The 27191-nt window shown below is 36.6% G+C and overlaps 1 protein-coding gene and 1 non-coding gene across 2 annotated transcripts; one reads left to right on the top strand and one right to left on the bottom strand.

The window, feature by feature from the left end:
* Window positions 1–3641: 3641 nt before the first annotated feature.
* Window positions 3642–26853, bottom strand: LOC101517030 (arylacetamide deacetylase-like 2). The gene is made up of 5 exons (XM_004598095.2): window positions 26477–26853; window positions 18562–18784; window positions 14102–14171; window positions 11858–12029; window positions 3642–4534 (listed from the first exon to the last, which is right to left on the bottom strand). Exons 1-5 carry the CDS (start codon window positions 26612–26614, stop codon window positions 3932–3934), a joined length of 1206 nt encoding a protein of 401 aa, XP_004598152.2. The 5' UTR covers window positions 26615–26853; the 3' UTR covers window positions 3642–3931.
* Window positions 6744–6846, top strand: LOC118758959 (U6 spliceosomal RNA). Its single transcript, XR_004995902.2, has one exon. It is a non-coding gene; the product is annotated as a U6 spliceosomal RNA (small nuclear RNA).
* Window positions 26854–27191: the final 338 nt, after the last annotated feature.

The raw sequence follows: 27191 nt of genomic DNA, 5'->3' as shown, positions 1-27191 counted from the left end.
GGAGACATAGATATACACACAATAATAGTGGGCGATCTTAACACTCCTCTAACAACAATAGAAAGATCAACAAAACAAAAACTCAACAAAGAAACAACAGAGCTCATACAAACATTAGAACAACTGGACTTGGTGACATCTATAGAACTTTTTATCCTAAGACCACAGATTATACATTTTTTTTCAGCAGTGCATGGCACCTTTTCCAGGATCGACCACATGATAGGACACAGGGCAAATCTAAATAAATTCAAAAAGATAGGAATCATACCATGTACCCTCTCAGACCACCACGGAATGAAACTGGAAATCAGCAATTCAAAATGCCCCAGGAAATACAGAAACTCTTGGAGGCTGAACAATATGCTATTAAACGAGCAATGGATCAGAAAAGAAATTAAAGATGAGATCAAAAAATTTCTGGAAACCAATGAAAACTCTGACACAACATTCCAAAACTTGTGGGACACTGCCAAAGCAGTGCTACGGGGTAAATTCATCGCAATTGGAGCTCATGTCAAGGCCCAAGAGAGGAGCCAAATACAGGAACTAACCACACACCTCCAGGAATTGGAAAAGCAGCAGCAGATGAGCCCCACACACAACAGGAAACAAGAAATCATCAAAACAAGGGAGGAAATCAACCAGATAGAAATAAAAAAAAAACATACACAAAATCAATGAATCAAAAAGCTGTTTTTTTGAGAAGATAAACAAAATAGACACCCCGTTGGCCTGACTGACAAAGAAAAAACAAGAGAAAGCAAGAATTAACAGCATCAAAGATGAAAAAGGCAACATAACAACAGACACTGCAACCATTAAGAACATAATTAGAAATTACTACAAAGCACTGTACTCCAACAAATCAGAAGACCACCAAGAAATGGAAAAGTTCTTAGACTCACACCACCTGCCAAAACTTAGCCCAGAGGCAACAAACGACCTGAACCAACCCATAACTGAAGCAGAGATTGAATCAGTGATTAAAGACCTCCCAACAAAGAAAAGTCCAGGCCCAGACGGCTTCACTACAGAATTCTACAAAACATTCCGAACAGAACTAACCCCAATCCTCCACAAACTCTTCAAAACAATAGAAAAGGAAGCAACCCTTCCAAACTCATTCTATGAAGCCAACATTATCTTAATCCCAAAACCAGACAGAGATCCTACAGAGAAAGAAAACTACAGACCTATCTCTCTGATGAACATTGATGCTAAGATTCTCAACAAAATCCTAGCAAATAGAATTCAAAAAATCATCTGACAGATCATTCACCCGGATCAAGTAGGATTCATCCCTGGAATGCACGGGTGGTTCAACATCCGGAAATCCATCAATGTGATACACCACATCCAAAAACTGAAAAACAAGAACCACATGATAGTATCAATAGACGCAGAAAAAGCTTTCGACAAAATCCAACACCACTTCCTGCTAAAAACCCTAACCAAGGTAGGCATAGATGGAAAAATCCACAACATAATCAAAGCAATATATGAAAAACCCAACGCCAGCATCATACTGAATGGAGAAAAACTGGAACCCTTCCCACTGAGTTCTGGAACAAGACAGGGATGTCCACTTTCTCCACTGCTATTCAACATAGTCCTAGAGGTACTTGCTGAGGCCATAAGACAAGAGAAAGAAATCAAGGGAATCCAAATGGGAAATGAAGAAGTCAAGCTTTCACTATATGCAGATGACATGATTCTTTATATATAAGAGCCAAGAGGCTCAACACAGAGACTGCTAGAACTTATACGAGAGTTTGGTAGAGTGGCAGAGTACAAAATTAATGAACAAAAATCAACAGCCATTTTGTATGCAAACAGTCCCAAGTTGGAAAAAGATCTAAACAGCAAGATACCATTCAAAATAACAGAGAAAAGTATGAAGTATCTGGGAATTAACTTAACCAAAAATGTAGCAGACCTATTTGAAGAAAACTACAAACTACTTAGGAAAGAAATTGAACAAGACCTCAAAAGATGGAGTAACATCCCATGCTCCTGGATAGGTAAAATCAATATCATTAAAATGTCTGTATTGCCAAAGGCAATATATACATTCAACGCAATTCCAATCAAATTGCCCAAAACATTCTTCATGGAACTGGAAACAATGATCCAAAGGTTCATCTGGAAACACAAAAAACCACGAATAGCCAGAACCATCTTGAAGAACAGGAAGTTAGCAGGGGGAATTACAGTCCCAGACCTCTGGACATACTATAGGGCAGTGGTTATCAAAACAGCGTGGTACTGGCACAAAGATAGAGAGGAAGATCAATGGAGCAGAATAGAAACACCAGACAGGAACCCACACAGATACAGCCAAATAATCTTTGACAAAAGGACAAATGACCATAATCCTGGCAAATGGAAAGGTCTGTTCAATAAATGCTGTTGGGACAACTGGTTGATAGCCTGCAGAAACAAAAAGATAGACCCACATCTCTCACCATACACCAAGATCAAATCTAAATGGATAAAAGATCTAAACCTACATCCAGAAACCTTTAAACTTTCGGAAGAAAATGTTGGAAATACTCTGCAAGATCTAGGGGTAGGTCCTTACTTCCTTAGAAGGACACCAGAAGCAGTAGAAATCGAGACCAGAATAAACAAATGGGACCTCATCAAACTAAGAAGCTTATGTACAGCAAAGGAAACAATCAACAAAGTAAAAAAGCAGCCCACAGAATGGGAGATCTTTGTGTACTACATAGGCGATAGAGGGCTAATCTCCAGAATATACAAAGAACTACAAAACAGCCAAAACACCAAAACAAACAAACCACTCAAGAAGTGGGCATGGGAAATGGGCAAACACTTCACAAAAGAACAAACCCAAATGGCAAATAAACATATGAAAAAATGCTCAAGTTCCCTGGCAATAAGGGAAATCCAAATTAAAACATCAATGAGGTACCACCTAACGCCAGTAAGACTGGCCCACATAAATAAAAGCACCAACAATACTTGTTGGCGAGGTTGTGGTGAAAAGGGAACCCTACTCCACTGCTGGTGGGGCTGCAGGTTGGTACAGCCTCTATGGAAATCAGTATGGAGAACATTCAAACAACTCAAAATCAGCATACTGTATGATCCAGCAATAGCACTCCTAGGAATGTATCCAAATCACTTGTTTTATGAGAAACCAACATGCACTACTATGTTCATAGCAGCACAATCAGTAATTGCAAAAACATGGAAGCAACCAAAATGCCCATCAGCAGAGGATTGGATAAGAAAGCTATGGTTCATCTACTCCATGGAATACTACTCAGCTATTAAAAAAAACAAAATGCAGTTCTTTGTGGCCAAATGGGCCAAACTGGAAACCATAATGCTAAGGGAAATGAGCTAATCCCAAAAGGTTAAATATCACATGTTTGCCTTAATTTAAGATGATATGATGTTATGTAGAACATATTATGTTATTTATGTTATATGTTGTGTATAAACCAAAATTGAAATGTCAATGAGGTGGTCACGGAAGGTGGTTAAGAACTTGCATTTACTCTTAAAAAAAAATGAGTACAATATAAGATAGATGATATCGTAATTGTCTTTCCGTATACTTTTACCTCTGCATCATCATTCTGTCACTTTCTGAAAATTGTCATACCTAGTTTGTTATAACCACACTAACATGAGTTCAATTGATACACAATTAAGGCTTATCAAACAGAATAATATTTAATAGAAATAATACACTGAACATGTTTATTTTAGCAAGACCTTAAAGAAATTAAATAATGTGTTCCAAAATACATAACAAACTGTATTCTGCATTAGGCGTAGCTACGTCACAAACCCAAATCATGATTCTGTCCGTAAAACTCACAATAATTCAAAAGAGAACCCTTGGATTATACTAACAACTGAAATGATCAGACAGCTAAATATACAATTTACGTGTTCACAGATTTTTTTCTAACCAACTAATATATTTATCTTTTATTTTCATCCCAAGACGTAAATATACTGGGGATGTCATAAGTGATAGAGCCCCATGAAATCCATCCTCCAAATGGTCATGAGTAACTTGAACGCCAAGGTTTTGAAGTCGTGTGACGTATAGAAGTCCATCATCTCTAAGGATATCATATTGACAGGTGGCAATATATGTTAATGGCAAATTTTGCAACTCAGAATCATTGGCTACCAAGGGTGACAATTTACTATCCATAAGTTCTGGATAAGAAGGGTTCAGTCTTCGAAAAATTGGTTCAGTATAAACATGATTCTTTTTAAACTTATCAGGAAGAAGAATACTCCAGTTGACATACTTGAATAGATGTCTCGATTCCTGAGGCATGTGTTGGTTTACGCTCATTGCCTGATGCAGTGCTTTATCATTGGCCAAATATAGGTGTGCCAATCTAATTGCCAAATCCCTTGACAGAATTGGACCCTGTTCATTGTCTTGGTGAGAGGGTGTTGAAGTATCAAATACTTGTAAGCAAGGGTAAATTAAAGCTTGTGCTTTGATTTTAATTTTGAAATCTGGATCATTTTGTAGCTGAAACAAAAAATAAAACATGAGTATATTAAAGGATTTCCAATTATAGAAGTAAGAAATTATGCTTTAACACTAGGAGGTAACTAAATGTACAAAATGGATATAGTACCGAATGACTATTTTCGTATTTATACTTTATTTGGAAACATGATGCTGTCTTACTTTGTATCTGCGTCTCACACACACACAAATATCCTTGTAATATCTTACTAACATGACCACCAAACAGAAATATATTAAGATATCTCCAAGGAAAGTGATAAGTTTTGTATATTTTGAAGTCATTTTTATTGTGATTGGCTACTCAATACCATGTCGATTAATTCCATAATATTGTAAATTGTTGCTGATGTTATGTTGTGGCTTTTAATTGATCAGGATGATATTCTGCCAGCTCTGCCTTCAGACCAGAGATGGTCTCCCCAAGAAACCGATGAATTTATCTGGACAATGAGATGCTGGACTCTATGCTTGGTGTATGCTTGCAATGAAAGAATCTTGACTGCATTTGAACTGTAACACTACAACAAGGTGGAGGAATCCACCATGAGGGGAGGGCACCGGAAGGAGTTGGGGGAATCCCAGGGCCTATGAAACTGTGTCACATAATGCAATGTTATTAATAAAAAAGAAAAGAAACAATCATTTAATATCAATACCTAAACTCAAATATTAACCAAATTTGGGAATTATTCCCAATGCGCAACTTACCCTTGGGACAAATAGTGTAAAGTGATAGAAAACAAAGTTTCAAGAGGAGTAAGTGATATAGAACATCGTTTCTGGAGCCTCTCTTTCTTACCAGGAACAAGAAGTTTCCTAAAATCTTAGCTAGAATTGCTTTCCTTTACCTCTCTCTCTCTCTCTCTCTCTCTCTCTCTCTCTCTCTCTCTCTCTTATTTTGATTTTTTATTGGAAAGTCAGATTTATACAGAGAAAGCTCTTTCATCCACTAGTTCACTCCTCAAGCAGCTACAATGGCCGGGGCTGAGCTGAGCTGAAGCCTGGAGTCAGAAGCTTCTTCCAGGTCCCCCATGTGGGTGCAGCATGCCAAGGCTTTGGGGCATCCTCAACCAGACCATAAACAGTGAGCCGGGAGAGAAGTTGAGCAGCCGACACATGAACCAGTGCCCATATGGTATCTTGGTATCTGCAAGGTGAAAACTTTAACCATTAGGCTACGGCACCAGGCCCTACCCTTTCTGTTTTAATTCCTGTCCAGTTCACAAGAGAACCAATTAGCTAAGCATACAACTAGCTTCTGAAACAACGATATTGGAAAAATATATGTGTCTGCTACTGTTCCATAAAAAAGGTTCCAGATCTGGAAGTTGTTTTTGTTTGTTTGTTCGTTTAAGTCACACTCTCACCAGAGTACTTGAATCGCACCCAGGAAGAATGGCTTAACGTTTCGCCAGAGACACAAGGAGACATACTTATCACAAGCAGACGTAAAATCCAACCAACTCCAAAATGTGCACTCACAAATTCCAAAGGGAAGCACCCCTGCTCCCTCTTGAGTCCCCCTTGAGTTATAGTCTACTAAACAAACTGTAGCCCTCATCAACACGGTGGAGAAACAGCACCCAGCGCAGAACCTGCAGTGAGGCAGAGCATCAACTGGGACCGTCTCAGACCAGTAACAGAAGTAATCCAACAACAATGAAGAACAGAATCTACCAGTTCTAGAGAAGTGATGAGAGCATCCATTCAATCTTTTATTTTCCATTCAGAAATTCATATATTTCTATATTAAAATCTAGAAGAAGCTTAGATTTTACTCTTAGCATTTTACCCTAATATATTCCCATAATGCATGTCAAATGAACAGTTTTATTTGATTTCAGATATTTCATCCTTAATGTCTTTAAGTCCTTCACTATGTGTCCATTGAGCTTTTATTCAATGTTCTTTATTATCATTTTGAATTCTTTCAAGATTCAAGTCAAATTCAAGCTTTGCCAACAAACTAATAGAAAATCAGCTCCCAAACGGTGCAGAGCAATTTTGCACCAGACACAACTGCTGTGTTATCAGTCACATGCAACTCTCTGTGTGTTCCAGTACAAGTTTAAATCTACCCATAAACAGTTATGTATGATTATACATGCAGTACCTAATGAAGAGAAGCACTTCTTTTCCTAAACTTTCGATTATTTATCTCAGTTAATCATCTTGGGCCAATTTTCATTTTATTAAGACTGTATGTGTGTTCACCTCAGCAGTGCATTTACTAAAACTGGAATGTACAGAGATTAGCATGGCCCCTGCACAGGGGTGATGCACAAATTAGTGAAGCATTCCATATTTTTATATGTCATTTGTTCTCTCTGATATAAGGCAGCCTCCTTGCAAAATACAATATCAATAGTCCTTTAAATACTGTTTATTGTTGCATTTCATGGGTTTTAATATTTTTATTTTCATTTCTTGAAAAGTTTTCTTTTTCTTATCAGTTTCTTCAGTGATTCACAGGTCATGCAATAGCATCATTTCCTTCAAGAAAGTTTTTGATTTCCATTTCTTCAAACACATTAGTCATTCAGTAGCATGTTATTTAGCTTCATATTGTTGTAAATTTTCTACTTTTCTTCCTGTTGTTGATTTTGTTTTATGGCTTTCATTTAAGGGGATTTATATAAGTAACTGTATAGTAAAGACTAGCATATCCAGATGTGAAGATACAATGCAGTAAGCATTTCTACTTCCAAATAAAAAATGGACTCATAACAACATTGTTAAATATACCTTGAAAATAGGATGCTGGACTCTCTCCATTGTCTATGCTTGCAACGTCAGGGTTCACTTCAATAGCAGAATGATGGACTTAGGACTGTTTTTTAAGGACTATACTACTGTAATAATATGGGGGTAGGATCAGGAGGGTTGGAGGAGATTTGGGCAAAGAGTAGAGAGTGTCCCAGAGCCTATGGAACTGTGTCATAAAAAAATGAATAAATAAATATGTATAACAGGAAATCCACCTGTGGGTCCCAGAGGAAGCTCCTGTTCCTGGGTTTGAATGGGCGTAACTCCAGTTACTACAGCCTCTTGGGTAGTGAACCAGTGAATGGAGAATTTCTCTCTCTCTGCCTCTCCTTCTCCCTGTAAATCTGACTTTCCCATAAAAATAAATAAATCTTTTTTTAAAAGACTATATGTAATGTTACTCCTTCTGTTATAGTTTTATGTGGTGATATAAATTGCAACAATATGCAGTGTTTTGCCTGATCCATCATATTTCTCCTTGCATATCTATCACCCTTTCACATTTACCATTATGTATCTAAATAGGAATTTTATGTACTACATATCTATTATACCATAACATGCTGATTTATTGTATAATATGACCTATCACGTACATTATAAATTATACCTAGTATATGATAAATGGAAAATACACATAACATATAAATCACAACGGATAAATTAATTCATTTAATAATCAATATTGTTATAAGCATTCCATTATTTAAACAGGAAGCAGGATGTTATCCTTGTAACCAAAAAACAGTATTGGAAAAGTGATATCAAGCATATGACATGTAGCTTCTTACAACAACTATTGCTTGTTAAACAATGCATAGAGGCTGACAGCCTCAAGAGGTCAGACTTTCCATTAGAAACAGAACTAACTTTCAAACACAAGGAATGAAACAACCATGAACATTATTATATTATTTCTTGCTTATGTTACATCCCTTTGGTTACTTGGAATACAACTATAATATAGGAAAAGCAAACAAGATAGTGAAAATCAAAGTTTTTAGTTTCAATCCTGCCTTATTTATCAGTGAGCTAACAGTAGAGATTGTTGGTGGAATGTATCAACAGTGAAATAATAATTTTATGTACATTTCTAATCTTCTGATAAGAACAAAATACTATGCATGTAAATGCCACAAGACAGTGATTCTGCCTAATGCTAAATGTTTATATTTGAATTAAAAACTAACATAGCATAAATATGGAATGCAATGTTGATACTCAGAAATTAAAATTAAAAATTTTTTTTCTGTGCGGCTGGCTGCATGGTTCCACCTTCAAGTGTTAGCATCCCAATGTGCACCTATCAGAAGTAGCTGCTCTAATAATCAGCTCCCTGCTTGTGGCCTGGGAAAGCAGAACAGCATTGCCTAAGTCCTTGGAGCCCTGCACCCATGTGGGGGACAGAGAAGAAACTCCATGTTCCTGGCTTTGGATCAGCTCAGCTCCAGCCATTGAAACCACCTAGGGATTAAACGCAAGTGGAAGAACTTTCTGTCTCTCCTTCTTTCTGTAAATCTGCCTTTCTAATAAAAAAAAACTTGATCATTTTCATATTGCAATCATGTTTCTTATACTTTGTAAGTTGTGTGTCCTTTAAGGGGAAAAAAAACTTGATGTTATCTTTAACTGCAACTGTTTTTGATTTTTGTAGAAGTGGCTCTGAATTTTCATTTGGCCTTGGCCCCAGAAGATGTTTAGCCAACTTCCTAATAGATGAATTTGATAACAGCATTTGGAGCCAGGTTGCAAAAGGCCTTGTGTCCTGATAGAAGCTTTCTCACCGGTGGCAATAATGGATCTGTGGCCCTTCACATTTATTCCCAGAGTGAAGAAAGTTGATAGTATCTAAATAAATGATGGGCTATTGTGGATGAATAGCAATGATACAAGCATTTTGGCTTTATCCCAGCGGACACACTCAATCCATGCTGAGTGCAACAGGACTTGCAGCTAAAGTTTTAAAATTATAGGCATGCTTGTGATAATAAAATATTCAAGTAAATACCCAATCTACCAGAATGGAAGAGGCAAATGACAGTATTAATCAGTGCTTGAAAATCTAAATGTCGGAGTTCTTTGTATGTTAGCTTGAGTCTTTATTTTACAATGTTTTGATTTAGCGTGTTTAGCAATGTTGCCTAACCTTTCAAACTCTATTTCTTGATCACTAAAATAGAGAAAATTTTAATCAATGTGATATACTTTTTCATATGTAATGATAAGATTGAGTCAAGAAAGAAAGTTTCTAGGAATGTAGTAAGTATGAAATTAATATTAACTATATTTAAGGCGACATGGAAAGCTATCAAAAGTTATATACTATGCAAGTGATTGGGTTGGCTCCATTTTTTTTAAAGCTAAATAGACAAAGACTTCTGTGGTTTGGTGGAAAAGCACATAAATAATTAGGCCACCAGTTCTATAAGATGTTAAAGCATAACAAATGTCAAGAAAGTAACAGAAGTTTTATTGCATGAATGATTTAGAGATAAAAACAAAGTGTATGTACACATACATGACAAGAGGTGCATGTTCTGCTAAATAAAACTTTGATCAAATTTTACAGTAAGATCCTTGTAATCTTGAAGCAATGAAAGAAATACAAATATAACAACCAAATTTTATAAGTTTGAATTTTTTAAATATAAAGATAAAGAAAGAAAACTCACACAACGAAAGCAGATTCAGAAGAAAATAGCATGTTAATATATTTAGTTAGCAAACAATAATTATTAATCACAAAGAAAACTCTGCTAGAAAACAAACTAACAAAGGCCATGCAAAGCCCACTGAAGCAGAAACAAAATCCCTTATATTATCTATTAACACTAAAAATATTCATTTTTTGTGACAATAAAAGAGGAATGTCCATGAAAACCATTGGCAAAATATTCCTTTTTATGTATCCAAAAATAGGTCACTGTGACTATTGCTATATTTGATATGAAACAAAATAGATTCTATTTACATTTCTTGTATCAAAGCAAATTTTTACAGATATTTGGCCAAAAAAATATGTCTTCCAGTCTTAATTATTAAATTTTTCTACCTCTGATAATATATTTGACGACAGTAAGACTGGATATGGAAAAAGAAACCTGTCCCAAGAAATCTCCCATAGTTCTCTGCACTATGATTCACAATAAAATCTGTTACTAACGAATTCTATGCTTGCCTGAAACTTCACATTATACAATATTTCAACTTCTGTCTACTTTTGCTTTTTTCTTAGAAAACAGACACACACCCGTACACCCTTCCTGTCTGGTGGTTTGCTTACAAAAGCTCATTGTATTCTTTTTAAAGCCTCTATTAGTATAATGGGGAGTCCAGCAGAGCAATAAAATAAACAATTCCAGAGAATCTTTTGAGGGATTATATGTTTATATTGATTGGTAGACTTCAAATCACTTATTATTTAGAATTTTACAGTAGTTTAATCATGGAAGCGACAGTTCTCACAAAATGGAAAACAGTCTAAAGAGAGGTTATGTGCACTATTGATACTATTGGAATCAACTTCAAAACACTAAAAAGTGAAACGAAAGTATTATGTGTGGAACTCAGGCACACAGATCCGTGTCCTAGGGGAAAATGGGGCATGAGCATCCAGCCCCTTCCAGTGTCTGACGCACTGGCCAAGTCCTCTCAGCACTGCCTCACCCCTGTATGGAGACAGCCCGAGCTATCTTTTGGATTTGGGAATATGAAGCCTCTCAGTACAGGCAAGGAACATGCAAATCCATGATCAAAACCCATTAGTTTCATCTGCTGCAAGATTCCCAGGTGATCCCAGGGAGGCTCTGAGATCCCAACAAGAATCATGACAGAGGCCGATTGTCCTATTGTCACATACTAAAGGAGATTCCAAGAGATCACTATTATGTATGTTGTTTATTTTTATTTGAAATTATTCGAAAAGCTGAATGAACGTTTGACACCACACTCACTTCGTAGGTTGAGATACATCTCTGCATTGTAAACAGTATCCCCTCCTCCCCATTTAGGCTAAATTTGCTCAATTATACAAAACAAGCAAAAGTTTCAATGATGAGAACTAGGTATCGGCCTGAAATCACTGAAAATGCATTCTTGGTTGGTGAGTTGTGTAAGTACACAAAACAAGATTTTCTTTTAGCATGAGATGATTTCTCTCTTTATCATAGTAGTAAGTTTCTACTTAGGCATGTCAGATGACCTAAACGTTATCTTGTGATTCTTCTTAGGATCTAATACATCAATTATAATGATTGAAATTGCTTCACAGATTTTACAGCCTACTCACCGAGTTTAATAATTCCATATCATTTTACATACTCGTTCCTAAGCACTGCAATATGTTTCTTAAAATTAGTGTGAATATTTAGCATTATATGTAAAACTGCACCTGTCTAAAGACAATATTATGAGAAGGACAGAAAATGGTTTGATGGGGGGGGTGCATTCTTTTCCATATCCCAGTTTAAAATAATAGACCAACACAAATACTGTCACTGACATAAAATGGTTCTTTTTTCCATGTGTGTGTGTGTGTGTGTGTGCTATACATACCAGTTGTGTTGCTTTCGCTGCTAGCGAACCCCCGGAACTATCTCCTGTTATGCAGACTCGAGTGGGATCCACTCCATATTTTACGACAATATCATCTTTTAGAAAGAACTTGACCACAGAAACCACATCTTCAAGGGAAACTGGAAATTGATACCGAGGAGGTGATCTGTAGCTGCAAGAGAAAACCAAAAGCAACAAAGCATGCATGATAAAACTTAGGCTTATGTGTATACAACCATCTATAAACCAACCAACAGCTTCACTGATCAAAACTTGCACTAACTTGCATCTTTAACATCACGAATTAAACCTGAACTTACTGCCAACTTCCGTTTCAAAACAGGAGGAAATACCTGAAAAAATGGTTTGAAAATGCTTGTTCTGCAGGAATATGTGAAAGAAAGGCTGAATACATGGAAGATGTTCGGCACAGCTAGCACTGATGTTTGTGGCTGTTTATTTGATCCATAAGATTGCTGGCAACTCACAAATTTCAGAACCATTGATGGAACAGCAGAACATACTTGGATGTTGAAAATCTAAATAAATTATTTTGAAGTAAAATAATGAAAGTAAGTGTAGGAAAAAGATCTTTTCTTAATTATTACAAGTTTATGTGTAAAATGAGTTATTATAGTACATTTCAATGCATAAATACGCACTTTGGAAAGCTTGTGGGGAAATTGATTAAAAGTGAAATTTTGGGCCCAGCACGAAAGTGTAGCAGTTAAGGTTCTCGCCTTGAACGTGCCAGGATCCCATATGGGTGCAGGTTCTAATTCCAGCGGCCCTGCTTCCCATCCAGCTCCCTGTTTGTGGCCTGGGAAAGCAGTCGAGGACGGCCCAAGGCTTTGGGACCCTGCACCCTTGTGGGAGACCTGAAAGAGCTCCTGGCTCCTGGCTTCAGATTGGCTCAGCTCCAGCTGTTGAGGTGGCTTCTGTGAACCAACAGATGGAAGATCTTCCTCTCTCTTCCTCTTTGCATATCTGCCTTTCCAATAAAAATAAATAAAAATCTTTAAAAAATAAAAAAGTGGAATTTCATTTTAGTGCAAAATTTTAGTGCACTAACACGGAAAATAGCTATTATGAAGAACCTATGTCAAAAATCATTTTCCACCAAAACAAATCGTAATTTCAGTTTCAGTTTTCCACAAAATATTTGACATACTTTTGTATGCACCATATATGCGTATAAACATATACACATACATTAGCAAAGATACGCAAATGCATAATCTATTATATGTGCAAATCTATATATTTCTAAATATCTATCTATTATAACAATCTTAATACCCTTAAGAATTAGTGAATTATCCACATGCAAATACTAAACATTTAGTGTTTGCCAAATGATCCTTTACAATTTGAACATATTGGAAGTTGTGCCTAAAATATCTGAAATATTACATAATATAAAATATAACATAAAATATGTAATTGCTATCTTAAATGTTCTTCAAGATACAAGCAACCAATTTATTAGGTACTTGTTACAATCCTTAGGTCAAGCACAAAATACATATTCATTTTAAAAACGATGGAGCGGGGCCAGCATTGTGGAGCAGCAGATTAAGTTGTCACCCATGACAGTGGCACCTGCTCATGTTCTGGATTCTTCAGCCAGCTCCATGGGAAAGCACCTGGGAATGCAGGAGCAGAAGGTCCAAGTGCCTGCACCTCTGCCATGCGCATGAGATCTCCCAATGACACTCCAAGCTCCTGGCTTCAGCCTGTTCCTGCCCTCTTCCTGCCCTAACAGTACTCTTTTGTTAACAAGTAAAAAGTAGTGGATGTTTACAATTCCCACCGGAATATTGTTGGAAATTTGGGCAAAAAAAAAAAATGAAACATTGAGGTATCTTTCTCTGAGAATGACTCAAAACACTCAGAGGCTTTCAACCTTTGTCACCTTCTCTTCCTCGAATCAGTTCAAAATAAACCAAGCATCCCAAATCTATAATGATAAAGCTTGCCATTAAGCTAATTCTAAAACCCAAATTCTATGCCCCTATAGATTGCCAGCTGTTACCAAAATGCTCACTCTCTGCTACTCCTCAGTAATTATCATAGAGATACAATGGATAATTGGCCACTTTATGGAAACATACATGTTATGCTGATAAAAATATTAAAAGTACAAAATTCTAGGGTGCTTTGCTTTGGAAATCAAGTCTTTGTTGTAGGAAAAGGACTTAAATATTAATATGTATCTTTGTATATTTATATGTAGTCTCTTACTCCACTCCAACAACCACAGCACCAAGTTTGTTTGCCGTCCATCTATTCAAGGAGTCGTATGCCGTCTGCTCTGAAATAAAAACATATGTAAAAATAAACTATAAATAAAGATGGTAGAAAACTACTGAAATCCATGAAACACAACAGAAATAAGGATTTGATTTACTGATGGAATCCCCCTTGCCCCACAACCAGGAATAATAAAACTTTCTCGATCTCCCACTTCCTAGATCAACCCTCATCAAACAAGAAGACACTTGATTGGTGACAGTGACAAGACAATCTTGCCATGCCCTAGTGACTCTTCTGTGTGGTGTCAAACCATTGCTTTCAAGGTGTTTGTGCTGCATTCTTTGAATAGGCACTAAGCATCAAGAACGGACAACACACTTTATGCTTTGCTCTTGTCTGCGGCTGGCTCCATCAAGGGAAGGCCGTGGTTGCACAGCAGTTGGAAACTAAACTACATAAATATCTAATCAAGGATAACCCACTCTACATTTTAGCAGTAATAAACATAATATTTGAACTCTTTATGAATAGATATCTCCCATTATTTTCAGAACTGAGAAAATAGTGTGCTCTATAAAACTGAAACACTTGACTATCATTCTGTCCCATAAAACCTGAAGATACTTCTGTAGCAGCATCATTTTCATACATTCAAATGTAGCTCACTATTTTTCCAGAAACTACTAATCATTTTCTTTGTCATTGTGAATAAAGTAAAATTAATTAATCCAGTGACAGAGAGACTTATAAACATATTTTCAAAACAAAGTGAGGTTTTCCTTTACCAATGTTTCAGATTACACTTGAACACATGATATTTAATAAACTTGTAAATAAATTTGTCTTGTTCCTGAATGGGTGTCACAATTTAAAACTTAGTGTTTAGCAGACCAAAAGTGAAGCTACATTGCGGTATGTATCTTTACTTCTGAATAAAAGATGAATTCCCAATGAAATTAACTATGATAAATATATATTGTCAATAGGATGCTGGAATTTCTACCATTTCTTTTTTTTTTAAGATTTTTATTATTATTGGAAAGCCAGGATATACAGAGAGGAGGAGAAACAGAGAGGAAGATCTTCCGTCCGATGAGTCACTCCCCAAGTGAACCGCAACGGGCCGGTGCGCCGATCCAATGCCGGGAACCAGGAACCTGTTTCAGGTCTCCCATGCGGGTGTAGGGTCCCAAGCTTTGGCCCGTCCTCGACTGCTTTCCCAGGCCACAAGCAGGGAGCTGGACGGGAAGTGGAGCTGCCGGGATTAGAACCGGCACCCATATGGGATCCCGGGGCGTTCAAGGCGAGGACTTTAGCCGCTAGGCCACGCCACCGGGCCCAATTTCTACCATTTCTATACCTACATTGTCATGATACACTTGGATAGCAGAATGATGCACTTGTAACTGTTACTGAAAGACTATGCTATTGTAATAATATAGAGGAAAATAGTGGGATGGGAGGAGGAATAGAAAGGATGGGAGGGAAATCCCTGAGCCTATGGAACTGTATCATGAAAAATAAAAATTTCAAAAGAAAAAAAATAATTCTAGAATAAAATTTACCACTTAAACATTAAAACATTTTAAAAGTTTAATCTATCGAAGAATAAGACATTCTTGACATCCAATTTCTTGTCTACATTAATCACTGATTGAATGTGCCTGTTGAATACTTGCAAGTGGAGGGAGGATGAGAAAGATTGAGTAAAAACCATGATAAAATCCTATTAAAAATCAATGTTGAAATTCCTTTCATTCAATATATGTTTATTCATTTATTCAAAAGGCACCAATTTGGCAATCAGTATGTGGAAGGCACTCTGCCATGTGGCAGTGACTCAAAGATAAGGATATGATGGCTTTCATCCTATGAAGCAGGATACTACAGGGAAAATTACTCTCAAAGGTTAAAACTCATGAGAATAAATGGAGAGACTGAGGAAGTATGTGTAGATACAAGCATTTGAGATTAAAATATAAAGAAGAATGGGTTGAAACTGAGACAACACGGCAATACAGGAAAATAGATGTCAGAACCTGGATGCTATACATTAAGTATTTGCCAATAAGTGGTGAATATTATTTAAAAATTTCACTAAGAAATTAAATAGGGGCTGGGGCTGTGGTTTCATAGACTTAGCCCCCAGCTGTAGCACCAGCAACCCATATAGGTACTAGTTCCTGTCTTGGCTACTCCATTTCTGTTCCAGCTCTCTATTCCCTGGGGAAGCAGCAGAAGATGGTCCAGGTTGTTGGACCCCTGAACCCTCACTGGAGACCCAGAAGAGGTTCCTGACTTCAGATCAACTCAACTCAGGCCATTGCAGCCATTTAGGGAGCGAACCAGTGGGTGGAAGATATGTTCCTCTCTGTCTCTCCTTCTCTCTTTGTAAAATCTGCCTAATAAAAATAAATCTCTAAAACAATAAACTATATAATTATCTATGCATATTAAAAGAAAAGTCAGAAATGGAGTTACACAGATGAGTATGTGGAAGTAAATAAACAGAATTTGTATAATGGAGGCAAGTATACCATCAAATGGAGATACATGGCAGTACGCATTTCTACTTCTGAATAAAGGATGGACTGCCAGTGAAACTGTTAAATAGAATGCTGGATTTTACACTGTTGTTTATACCTGCAATGTCAGGATACACTTAAATAGAAGAATGATGGACTTGTGATTGTTGTTGAAGAACTAAACTATTGTTGAAATATAGGGCGGGGATTGGAATGGGGGAGGAGAAGGGCAGAAGGGAAAAATCCCTGAGCCTAAGGAATTTTCTCATGAAAAATAAAGATTAAAAAAAAACTAAAATTAAAATACAAAATATAAGAGGAAGAAACAACAGAAAGGAATCTAAACTATCAATTTCTTTTACTGTGGACTGAAAAGGGAAAGATACTCAGAAGGTGAAGTGACAAGAAAATAGCTATAATTGTAGAAGATATAGGAAAATTTGTAATTGACCGTTGTAGCCATTTACTGACAGCACAAGTTGAGGAGTGTTTTCTTAGCTTACTTTGTTGTAGTTTTATCATCATTCCTTTGTTTCACTACTGGAAGATAGAGATCACCAGGTTTGCTAAGCCTGGCAGTACAATAGGCTTAGCCCAGTTTTTGCATTTTTCAGCACATTCACTAAGCTAGAGTTTGTGTTAAACTGAGATGATGTATGATTCTTCAGGTGCACTGGCCCTGAACAGAGCCAACATTCAATGTCATGCGTGTGGGGAGTAGGATGTTAAGGGCAACCTAAAAGAACATACAGAATCAAAAACTGAAAATGGAAATTCTGGTGAACACTAGCATGCATAAAGCGTACAGAGACTGTTTTAAGATATTTATTCGTTTTGCATCAAAATGAGAGAGGCAAATGAGGACGTAGGGAAATGAAACACATGGAAGGTCAGAGAAACTTGTTTGAGAAAAATCAAAGGGGTGTAAGTTTCACCAAAACAGCAGACAGCACCTGTTCTCAAATTACATGATTGGAAAAATTATTCAAACAGGTCACACTGGTAAATAGAAGAACAAAAGACAACTATTGATAAAAATCAAATGATGAAATGTTAAGGAGGCATTTTATTACCATCAAAAATAGGATTTCATTTTGACAAAATACAAAAAAAAAAAGTACTTCCTGAGACCTAAGTAGAACAGGCAAGTATAGGATTCAGTAAGTACAAATGGTTTTTAATAAAGTGAAATGTGGACGAGGGGCAAGGGAGTGGAGTGCAAGGGTTCTAAATAAACGGACTTACATCTTCAGTAGCTGATGTATAATGAGCAGGGAGGCTTGAAGTGAGCAACCCCCCGCTGAAGGATAACACTGAGGGAGTTAGGAGGAAATATCTGCTGCTGAGGGCATAAGAGGATTCCTCACCAGCAGTATAATGCATCTCCAAATATTAGGTGGGAACACAGACGTCAGAGAGGAACTGATTTTCAGTTCTGTTTGATCTTTTCTTCTAAGATGAAAGTTATGCATTGAATTCTAAGCCTGACCAATACTGCTGTTTTCCAGTCTGCAACTTGAACATGTGTTTGCTACTTGGTGACTGTAAATTACTTCATTTCTGATTCAGTACGTTAAACTTTTTCCTCACTGAACCTGACTTACAGTCCCTTAGTAATTTCAAACTTGTTTCAAGTTTATTGTTGAACCTTGCATTCTATTCCATCAATTTAAGTTTATTTAAAGGCAAAATTTTTTACAGATGTTTTAAACTCATGTGAGTATCAAGTTATGTATGAACAAATATTTATGAATCATAATTGATATGGTTTATCATGCTGGTAGGTTATATGTATATACTGACAAAAATAGATGTGTCACATATTTTATATCCACTTTATATATATTAATGTGATACATTTTAATATGAATATATGAGTTGTAGAACAAAGACACATATGTATATTAAATAAAATGCACTTACTACAACTTCCTAAGACAAAGGCACCACCGTGAACATAAATTACAGCTGGTTTCTGTCTTTCTGACTTGTTCTTTGGCAAGTACAAACGGACTGAAATGCCACCAAATGTCGTGTCAGTCACTGTAACATTTTCATCTGATATTGCTTCTGTATAGTCCAGTGTTATTAACATAAGAAATAATTCTTCATATTTCATAAGACCTATGTTTTCAAACAAGATTGCCTGCCAAAAGAAAACAAAATTTACATCTTAGAACATTATAATTTTTTAGAAACATCAAATGAATATAAAGGTAAAATAAAGAGGAAGAGTAAATAACATAAATAATGTTGTAGTGATTTAACTGCACATCCTAAAACATGTGCAATATTGTTGCATCTAAATTATATAGTATGTTAAAATAAGGGACATCTCAAAGCATTAATTTATAGGTAGTGAATTTCACATTGACCCAGTTATAAACTTTCATATAAAATTATTTTGGAAATAACATCATATACTTCTTTGTACACATATTCTAATAATCCCATTTTATTTTGTTGGTCATTCTCTTTAAAAGCATCTTGTAAAGCTACAATGCTAATAAACTAAATTCCCCAAGTCTCCATTTTCCAACTACAAATAATCTCTTTTGTTTTTCTTGAAATAAGAAACCTATTTTTAAATTTCATTCTATTAAACTGAAGCACTCTTCAGTGGTTTTGTTTGTAAACTTGCTACCATATAGTTCACATGAATAGAATACTCCATCAAACCATGACAGAGCTGTGATGATTATGCATAACTGAGAAAACTAACATTCACAAGATACGGTAGACCACCTAACCTAGTTAATTAATGATGCTAATGGAAGTCCAACTTTTTAATCTAGGTTATTCACTAACTAGCAATGAAACATGCTAAACCGTTTTTCTTCACCAGTGTTATAAATGTACCTCTCTTTATAATTAGTTGGCAAATTACGCTTTTAAAAAAGAGACAAAGTGAGACAAAGAAAAAGAAAGAATGAGATGATAGATGATAGATAGAGGAAGTAAGTTACCATTTGCAAAGCCAACATTTGACATTGGAATATAATTTGAGTCCCTCCTGCTCTGCTTCTAATTCAGCTTCCCGCCAGTATGCCTAGGAAAAGCAATGGGGGATGACAAAAATACATGAACCCCTGTCACCCATGGAGAAGGCCCAGCTTCTAATTTTGGCCAGCCTGCTTCTGGCTGTTCAGTCACTTTGAACACTGATTCAGTGAAAGGAACAATTCCTACTATCTCTCTCTCGGACCCTCAAGCTCTCTTCATAGTCCATCCGCTCCTATTACTCATGTTACTTCCATTTGTCAGTTCCTTCCATAATAGTTATACTTACGATCTCTTATGACAGAACTCAGAGGATGAAGTGAGTGATAGGGCTTAATGTTTCAACGAGAAATTTAAAAAGACACTAGTTTTGTTCTTCCTTCATTTAATTTTATTTATTTTTACTACTCACCTAAGAAATATTGAATATGAGTTCCACCCATAACTTATTTACTTTGGTTTTTCCAGTATCTGTAAGATCTGAATCCATTTGTTTGCAATCAAATTACTGACAAATTATCTTTCCTAAGATGAGTTAACAAGAATATATTCACAAAACAAGCATTTTCAGATTGACTACAGCCCCATTTTATGTTAGTCTATTTGAATATACTTAATAAATAAAATGTATACACAAAAATAGCCTAGCAGCTAAATCCTCAGCTAGAGTGTACTGGGATCCCATGCGTGTACTGGTTCATGTTCTGGCAGCTCTACTTCCCATCCAGCGCCCTTCTCATGAGCTGGGAAGGCAGTAAAGGACAGCCCAGAACCTTGTACCCTGCACCCACATGGGAGATGCAAAAGAGTATCCTAGCTTCAGATCAGCTCAGTTTGGGCCGTTGTAACCACGTTGTAACCAGCAGAGGAAGGATCTTTCTCTCTGTCTCTCCTTCTCTCTGAAAAATCTTTCTTTCCAATTAAAAAAAGCTAAACAGTATACTTGTCTCGTTATATTTATAAATTCTGATGCTTTATTAATTTCTTTTTTATCAATTTAAGAATACACACAGGATGAATATATATTTTAAATTATAGATTCTAGTGGCTTTTGTTTTTGGTCAAATGGAGGACATGCTTGTTCAATACTCTCTGTCCTCTTATTTCTATACTCAAATAATAGCAAAGAAAGGTACCCTGAGAAGAAAGAATAAGAAGATGAGGAAGAGGAGTAAGAAGGAGGAAGAGAAAGGAAAATGGAGAAAAAAGAGAATGAGGGGGAAAAGAAAGAGAAGAACACAAAAAAGGAGGAGGAAATGTTTCGAGGAAGACGAAGTGGAAAGTCAAAATTCAATAAGGATTTATAAAAGAGAATCTAAGTTTAAATTTCTCTTTCACTCTTATTACCTTGACCTGAAGTCATACTAAGTCCCAGAATCACACACTGGGAGATGAATTCAAATATTTCAAGAAAAGTCCTCTATTTCCATTTGTATGTCTCATTTATATATGTCTTATTCCTCAATGTGTTGTGAGTGAGGCAGGAAGGGGAGATATGCCATTACCATGTTCATATCCTTTATTTTTCTCTTTTCTTTCCTATCATGGGCCGTTATAGTAGAGGTTGAGACATATGAAACACTGTTTGAAGACTCTGGCCAGAAAAAAATATAAAAGTGGTCCTGTTGTTCCAAGAATATGCAGGGGGAAGTCCCAGAGGACACAGATCTACAAAAGAGTATTCCTAAAGTCTGAAATGAAGAGACATGCCCTGGGATCAAAGAAAATTGAGCCATGGTAAGTTCACAATCACACAAGCATCCCAGAAGTTCTGATAAATGAAAGGCCATGTAAATAAACACGCAGTTCCTTGCCTATCACCAAAGTGGTAGGCTGGAAATTAGAACAAGACAAACAGCATGGGGAGTAGTTTCAAACATTAAGCTGACTATGTAGTCACTTTTTCCACAGAAGAAACTGATCTTTCAGCCAATTTTTAATGTGGCGGATTGCCTCCCCCAAAAATTGGAGCCAAGAAAGCAATATTCTCTAGAGAAGTTCAAAAGGTACCCTGATGTCATAGCAAAACATTCAAAATGTCCAGAATGTTCTGTATAATTACTTGACATAAAAAAAGAGCCAGACAACACTATCTCCTTAAGGAAAGCACAATCAACAGATAAAAATTAGAAATAATTCAAAGGAGAAATCAAAGATACGATGAGAATGGCCCACATTCAGAAAACTACCAACACCTGCTGGCAAGGATTGGGGAAAAGGTACCCCGCTCCATTGCTGATGGGCCTGTAGACAGTGAAGCCACTTTAGAAGCTGTTATGGAGAATACTTAGGCAATTGAAAATTCACCTACCATATGATCCAGCAATCCCACCCCTGGGAATGTATGCAAAGAACTGAGACATCACATTACACATAAGGAATCAATCTGCAACCCTATACTAATTACAGCATAATCAACAATTGTAAAAACATGGAAACAACCTAGATGCCCACCAAACGAAGATTAGATTAAGAAACTGTGGTACATCTACTCTATGGAATCTACTCAGCTATTAAAAAGAAGGAAATTTTACCGTTTGCAGCCAAATGGTAACAATTGCAGACCATTACGTTCAGTGAAATGAACTAATCCCAACGTTGCTCTAATACAAGACAAATTCTAAATGAGAATGCAAAACAACAAAAAAGGAGAATAAAATCACATGTGTAACCCCTCAAACAAAAGATGTAATGGAGACCAGAGTACCAGATTTCAAAGAAAACCAACAGAATGCACCGCTACAACGTAGTGAAAGTTGGCCCCAGGGAAACTTCTAAGTACATCTAGACAATAGAATAGTATTGCCTAGGCTGACAGTGTCATGACCACATGAAGAGCAGAAAGTTAGAGTCAAGACTACTTCTGACAGACTATTCTACTGCAAAACACAAGGGACAATGCAGAAAAGAGATTCTCAAAGTCATTTTTAATACTGCTTTTACTACATCTCGTGGGTTCTGGTGTTTTTGCTTTTATTCTCACTCAAAAAAAAAAAAAAACTTTTTTTACTAATATATTCAGCGACAAATATGTCCTACAGGAGCATTGTCACTATCCATACCTACAATGTCAGGGTACACTTAGATGGCAGAATGATGGACATGTGACTGTTTATGAACTACTATACTGCCATATTAATACGGGTGAAATCAGGGGGGAAAGAGGTTTGGAAAAGAGGGAGGAGAAATTCTAGAGCCTATGGAACTGCATTATAAAATAATAATAAAAAATGAATTCACTAAAAAAAGTAAAAGGAAAAAAAGGAAAAAATACAGTACGTGGCTCTGGAACTCCATGGTTACCCCTAAATAAATGGAATAGGAGAGGCAGATGATCAGACTGAACAGAAGCGAATCGGCACTGGTGAACACCTACAACCCCAATACATTTATACTGTAGGTTTAATTTTCACATTAGCTCTCTGGAGCTGTTATACTTTTATTTCCCTATTGAATAAACTGCCTAATTATAGGCAAAAATAAAAACAAATAAATAACTACTATAACTATTCTCCATAAAGGGAAGATGACATTTCTGAAAACAAGTGATGTACAAGACATCCTTAAAGAAAAACATACGAGGTATAAATGATTACAGAACAGAAGCTTAAAAACTAGAAAAAAACATAATTTCCAAAAAATCCATTGGGTAGGCTCAATAGAAAAATAAAAACATGAGAACTAGTAATCTTGGAGACTGGTCAAACAAATCTTCCAATGTAAAAATTGAAATTAATTACAGCATATACAGGGGCACATGGTACAATACCAAAAGATCTAATGTTTGCAACATTAAATCCAAGGAAAACAAAGGAAAAAATATCACAACAGAAAAAAATAAGATCCAAGAAGACTGACAATGCTTAAAGAGGGAAAATTACATTCAGACCAATTACAGCAAGACTGCTGAAAGTCAGCACCTGGTGTGATGGCTCAACTGGCTAAATCACTGCCTGCAAGTGCCAGCACCCATATAGGCATCGGATCGTGTCCCAGCTGCTCCACTTCCAATCCCGCTCCATGATTATGACCTGGGAAAGCAGCTGAGGATGACCCAAGCCCTTGGGACCCTGAACCCATGTGGGAAACCCAGAAGAAGCTCCTGGCTCCTGCTCAGCTCCCTCCATTCCAGTTATTTCGGGAGTAAACCAGAGGATGGAATATTTGTCTCTGTCCTTCTCTCTCTGAAACTCTACATGTCAAACAAAATTAAAATAATTATTTTAAAAATTTTATGGATTTTATATATTGTTTATATATGAAGCAAAATTTTTAAATGTCAAAATTACTATATATAGTTATATATATATATATATATATATATATATATATATATATATATCCTCCTTTAACTCTTTTTGTGGTTTCTCTGCATGATTATTTTTACTTTGTACATTATTATTTCTGACATTTAAAATAAAGGACAAAAGTAAATATTTAAACACAAAATTAAAAAGGTTAACATTTCAAAAAATTTTGCACCGAAATCACTTGTTTTCTCTCTTAGGTTTTTGTTCATTTTTCTTAAAATTTCATTCGGAAGGCATAAAGACAGAGAGAAGCCCTCCAAAATGACCAGAACAACTTGGGCTGGCCGTGCAAAAGCCTAGCACCTAGAAGTTAACCCAGGTCTTCAATGTGAGTGGAAAGGACCCAAGGACCTGAACTATCATCCTGTGTGTCACGGATACACATTAGCAGTAAGATGAACCCAAAGCAGAATAGGCAGGTCTAAATTCCTGACACCCTAGCAGAGCGCATGCTAACTGGTAACTTGAATTATAATAAATGCCTGCCCTAAATTTATCTTTTCATTTCATTTTCCATGAACTTTTTGGGAGTATCTTTGTGTTTGAATTCAACAGATGTGACAACCACGATGTAAAGGGAAAAGTGTGAAGAAGCTGATGGAGTTAACAATCTCTGCTTTACATAATGGAGTAGACAATCTGTATAGGTTAGGCAATTGACTATAATCAGTAGAAAATGCCATTTTCAAGAAAGTATAGGGAAACGTAGCTAAGCAGAAAATTTAAAAATCAAAACTGGAACACTAAATATATATTCACATAAACTGAAGGAAGGCACGAAACTGGGAAGAATTCAAATTCACTAATCTTTCCTTAAAACATAAAAGGGAGAGCCTGGCATGGTGGCCTAGTCACTAGAGTCCTTGCCTTGAATGTGCCAGGATCCCATGTGGGTGCAGGTTCTAATCCCGGCAGCCCTGCTTCCAATCCAGCTCCCTGCCTCTGGCCTGGGAAAGCAGTCCAGGACAGCTCAAAGCCTTGGGACCCTGCACCCGCGTGGGAGACCCAGAAGAATCTCCTGGCTCCTGGCTTTGGATTGGCTCATCTCTGGCTGTTGTGGCCACTTGGGGGTAAACCATTAGATGGAAGATCTTCCTCTCTGTCTCTCCTCCTCCTTATATCTGACTTTGCAATAGAAACAAATAAATCTTTCAAAAAAAAAAGGAACATTCTCATTTTGAAAGCGAAGAATAAACACAGAGGACTGTAAATAATCTGATTTCAGAAACTGAAGCACTGTGTTAGCCAATGTAATGTAGCACTGTTGAAATGCTAGATGTAGATAAAGGGAAGAGAATAGAGTCAGAAAGAAATTGATACAAACATATCCAGTTCATCACTAACTGTTTTTCACAAAGACAATTCAGTTAAAAATGAAAATATCAAGCACTGACAAGGATGCAGAATGACTGGACCTTTAACCTATTGCTGATGTATCTACAAAGCAGCACATCTTTTTGTCAAGCTGACATTTTCTTACAGGTTCCGTAGCCCCTTGTAATATGACCTAATAAATCTAGTACCAACCAATTACTGACTTTTGTTTACGTGAAAACTTGCGTATTTTTTACTAACTTCATTTTTGTCCATCCAAATGTGGAATCCTTCAGCTGATTATTATGGACAAAGTATAATATATTCATATATTGAAATACTAATGCATAGCTTATCTAACTTTTGACACTCTTAACTTGTGTATGACTAAGGATATGCTAAGTAACAGAAGTCAGACGCAAAAGGCCACAGGCAGTATGTCCTCAGGAACGCGACAAGGAGAGTGCAGCTTCTCAGAACTTTCATTCCCCGACTCCCTGAACTCCTCATGGTATACTCGGTGAGCTTCCAAGAGAACACATGATGCAGGCAGTCACAACAGACTAAAGGGAAAAATCTGAGAAGATAATGCAGATGTCCTCCATAAAAGAAGTGCAAAAGAGGAAATAGTGTCACCATCAGAGCTACATTTTTCCTATTAAAATGCATTTCATTTCAGCAAGAACATAATTCATCTAAACTTTCAATGAGATCATTACTATCATTATTAAGCAACTAATTCCTAAAGCAGTTAATATCAATAAATATAACTTACATGAAAAAGCTCTTTGGGATCCTCGGTAATTTAATAAGGAATTCCTGAGTTGTAAAAGTATGAAAAGCACTTACAAGGCAGGCATCAAAACAGTAAAAGCAATAAATCTATGCACACATGAAGACATACTTGCTACGCACGTGTAAGCTCTAACAGAAGAGATGAGGCAAGCTTCAGTTAACAATCCCTTAGGTTTTCCTTTCAGATAATATTTTTTTATCCTTATCACACTGCGTGACCATTAGGCAAGGACTCAGCAAGGGTAGCGTTTCTCTTTCTCTGCTTTGTACAGATTCAAGGAAATATGTTGAAGATTAATTAATTAAAATACAATATAATTTTCTCATTTATCATAAGAGAAAGGCAAACCTCCTTCAGATTACTTGCTTTTGTTGAAGTGTCTCTGACTTCCCTAGGTGGGGGGCAGGGGGGCAATTACCGTCATTGAAGTGAGTTTTATACCAGCATCCACGACCATTACTTTCCAAGGTTCTTCAATGGCTTCTGGTAAGGGAGTATAAATATAGTAAGCAAAGAGAATACAACACAGTCCAAACCACACACTTTTGTACCCCATGATATTCTCATCTGAATCTCTGTAGCGAGGTGACTTTAATGTCAGCCCATATATACTGAGTGCTAAACAATAGGACAAAGGTGGCTGCAGACCTTCCCAAGCAACATGGGTGACTGCTTTAGCAATGCCGGCTTCACACTCAGTTCCAAGTTTACACTGACAGCAGTAATGAGTTCCGCAATAGCAATTCTTTCTAAAACTGAAGTCACAGCCTGTTCTGTTGGGTATGCACTGAGAGCAAACAATGTCAGAAGTCCTTTCATTGTGATACCCTCATTGTCCCTGCACAGCTCACTTTATTAGGAGCTGTGGAAGAGCATAGAACCATGAAATCAATTTTTGATGTTTATTTTGCAGATATTAGTAAAAAGAGGTTAATAACAAAACAAAACAAAACCTACCAGATAACACTGAGTCGGCCTCAAGGTTGATGCCTTCGGGATAGAATATTGAGAAAATCTTAATCCACTGATGAGGAGAGAGGAAACTGATATTCTTATCTGTGTCCCAGAATTCATTCATTTAAAGAAAAACATTTATGTAGGGTTATATTACACTAAACGTGAACATTTTTATT

Source organism: Ochotona princeps, chromosome 3, assembly GCF_030435755.1.
Source record: "Ochotona princeps isolate mOchPri1 chromosome 3, mOchPri1.hap1, whole genome shotgun sequence".
Lineage (NCBI taxonomy): Eukaryota > Metazoa > Chordata > Mammalia > Lagomorpha > Ochotonidae > Ochotona > Ochotona princeps.
Note: the sequence above shows the minus strand (reverse complement) of the source record. Positions and strands in the feature narration are given on the sequence as shown.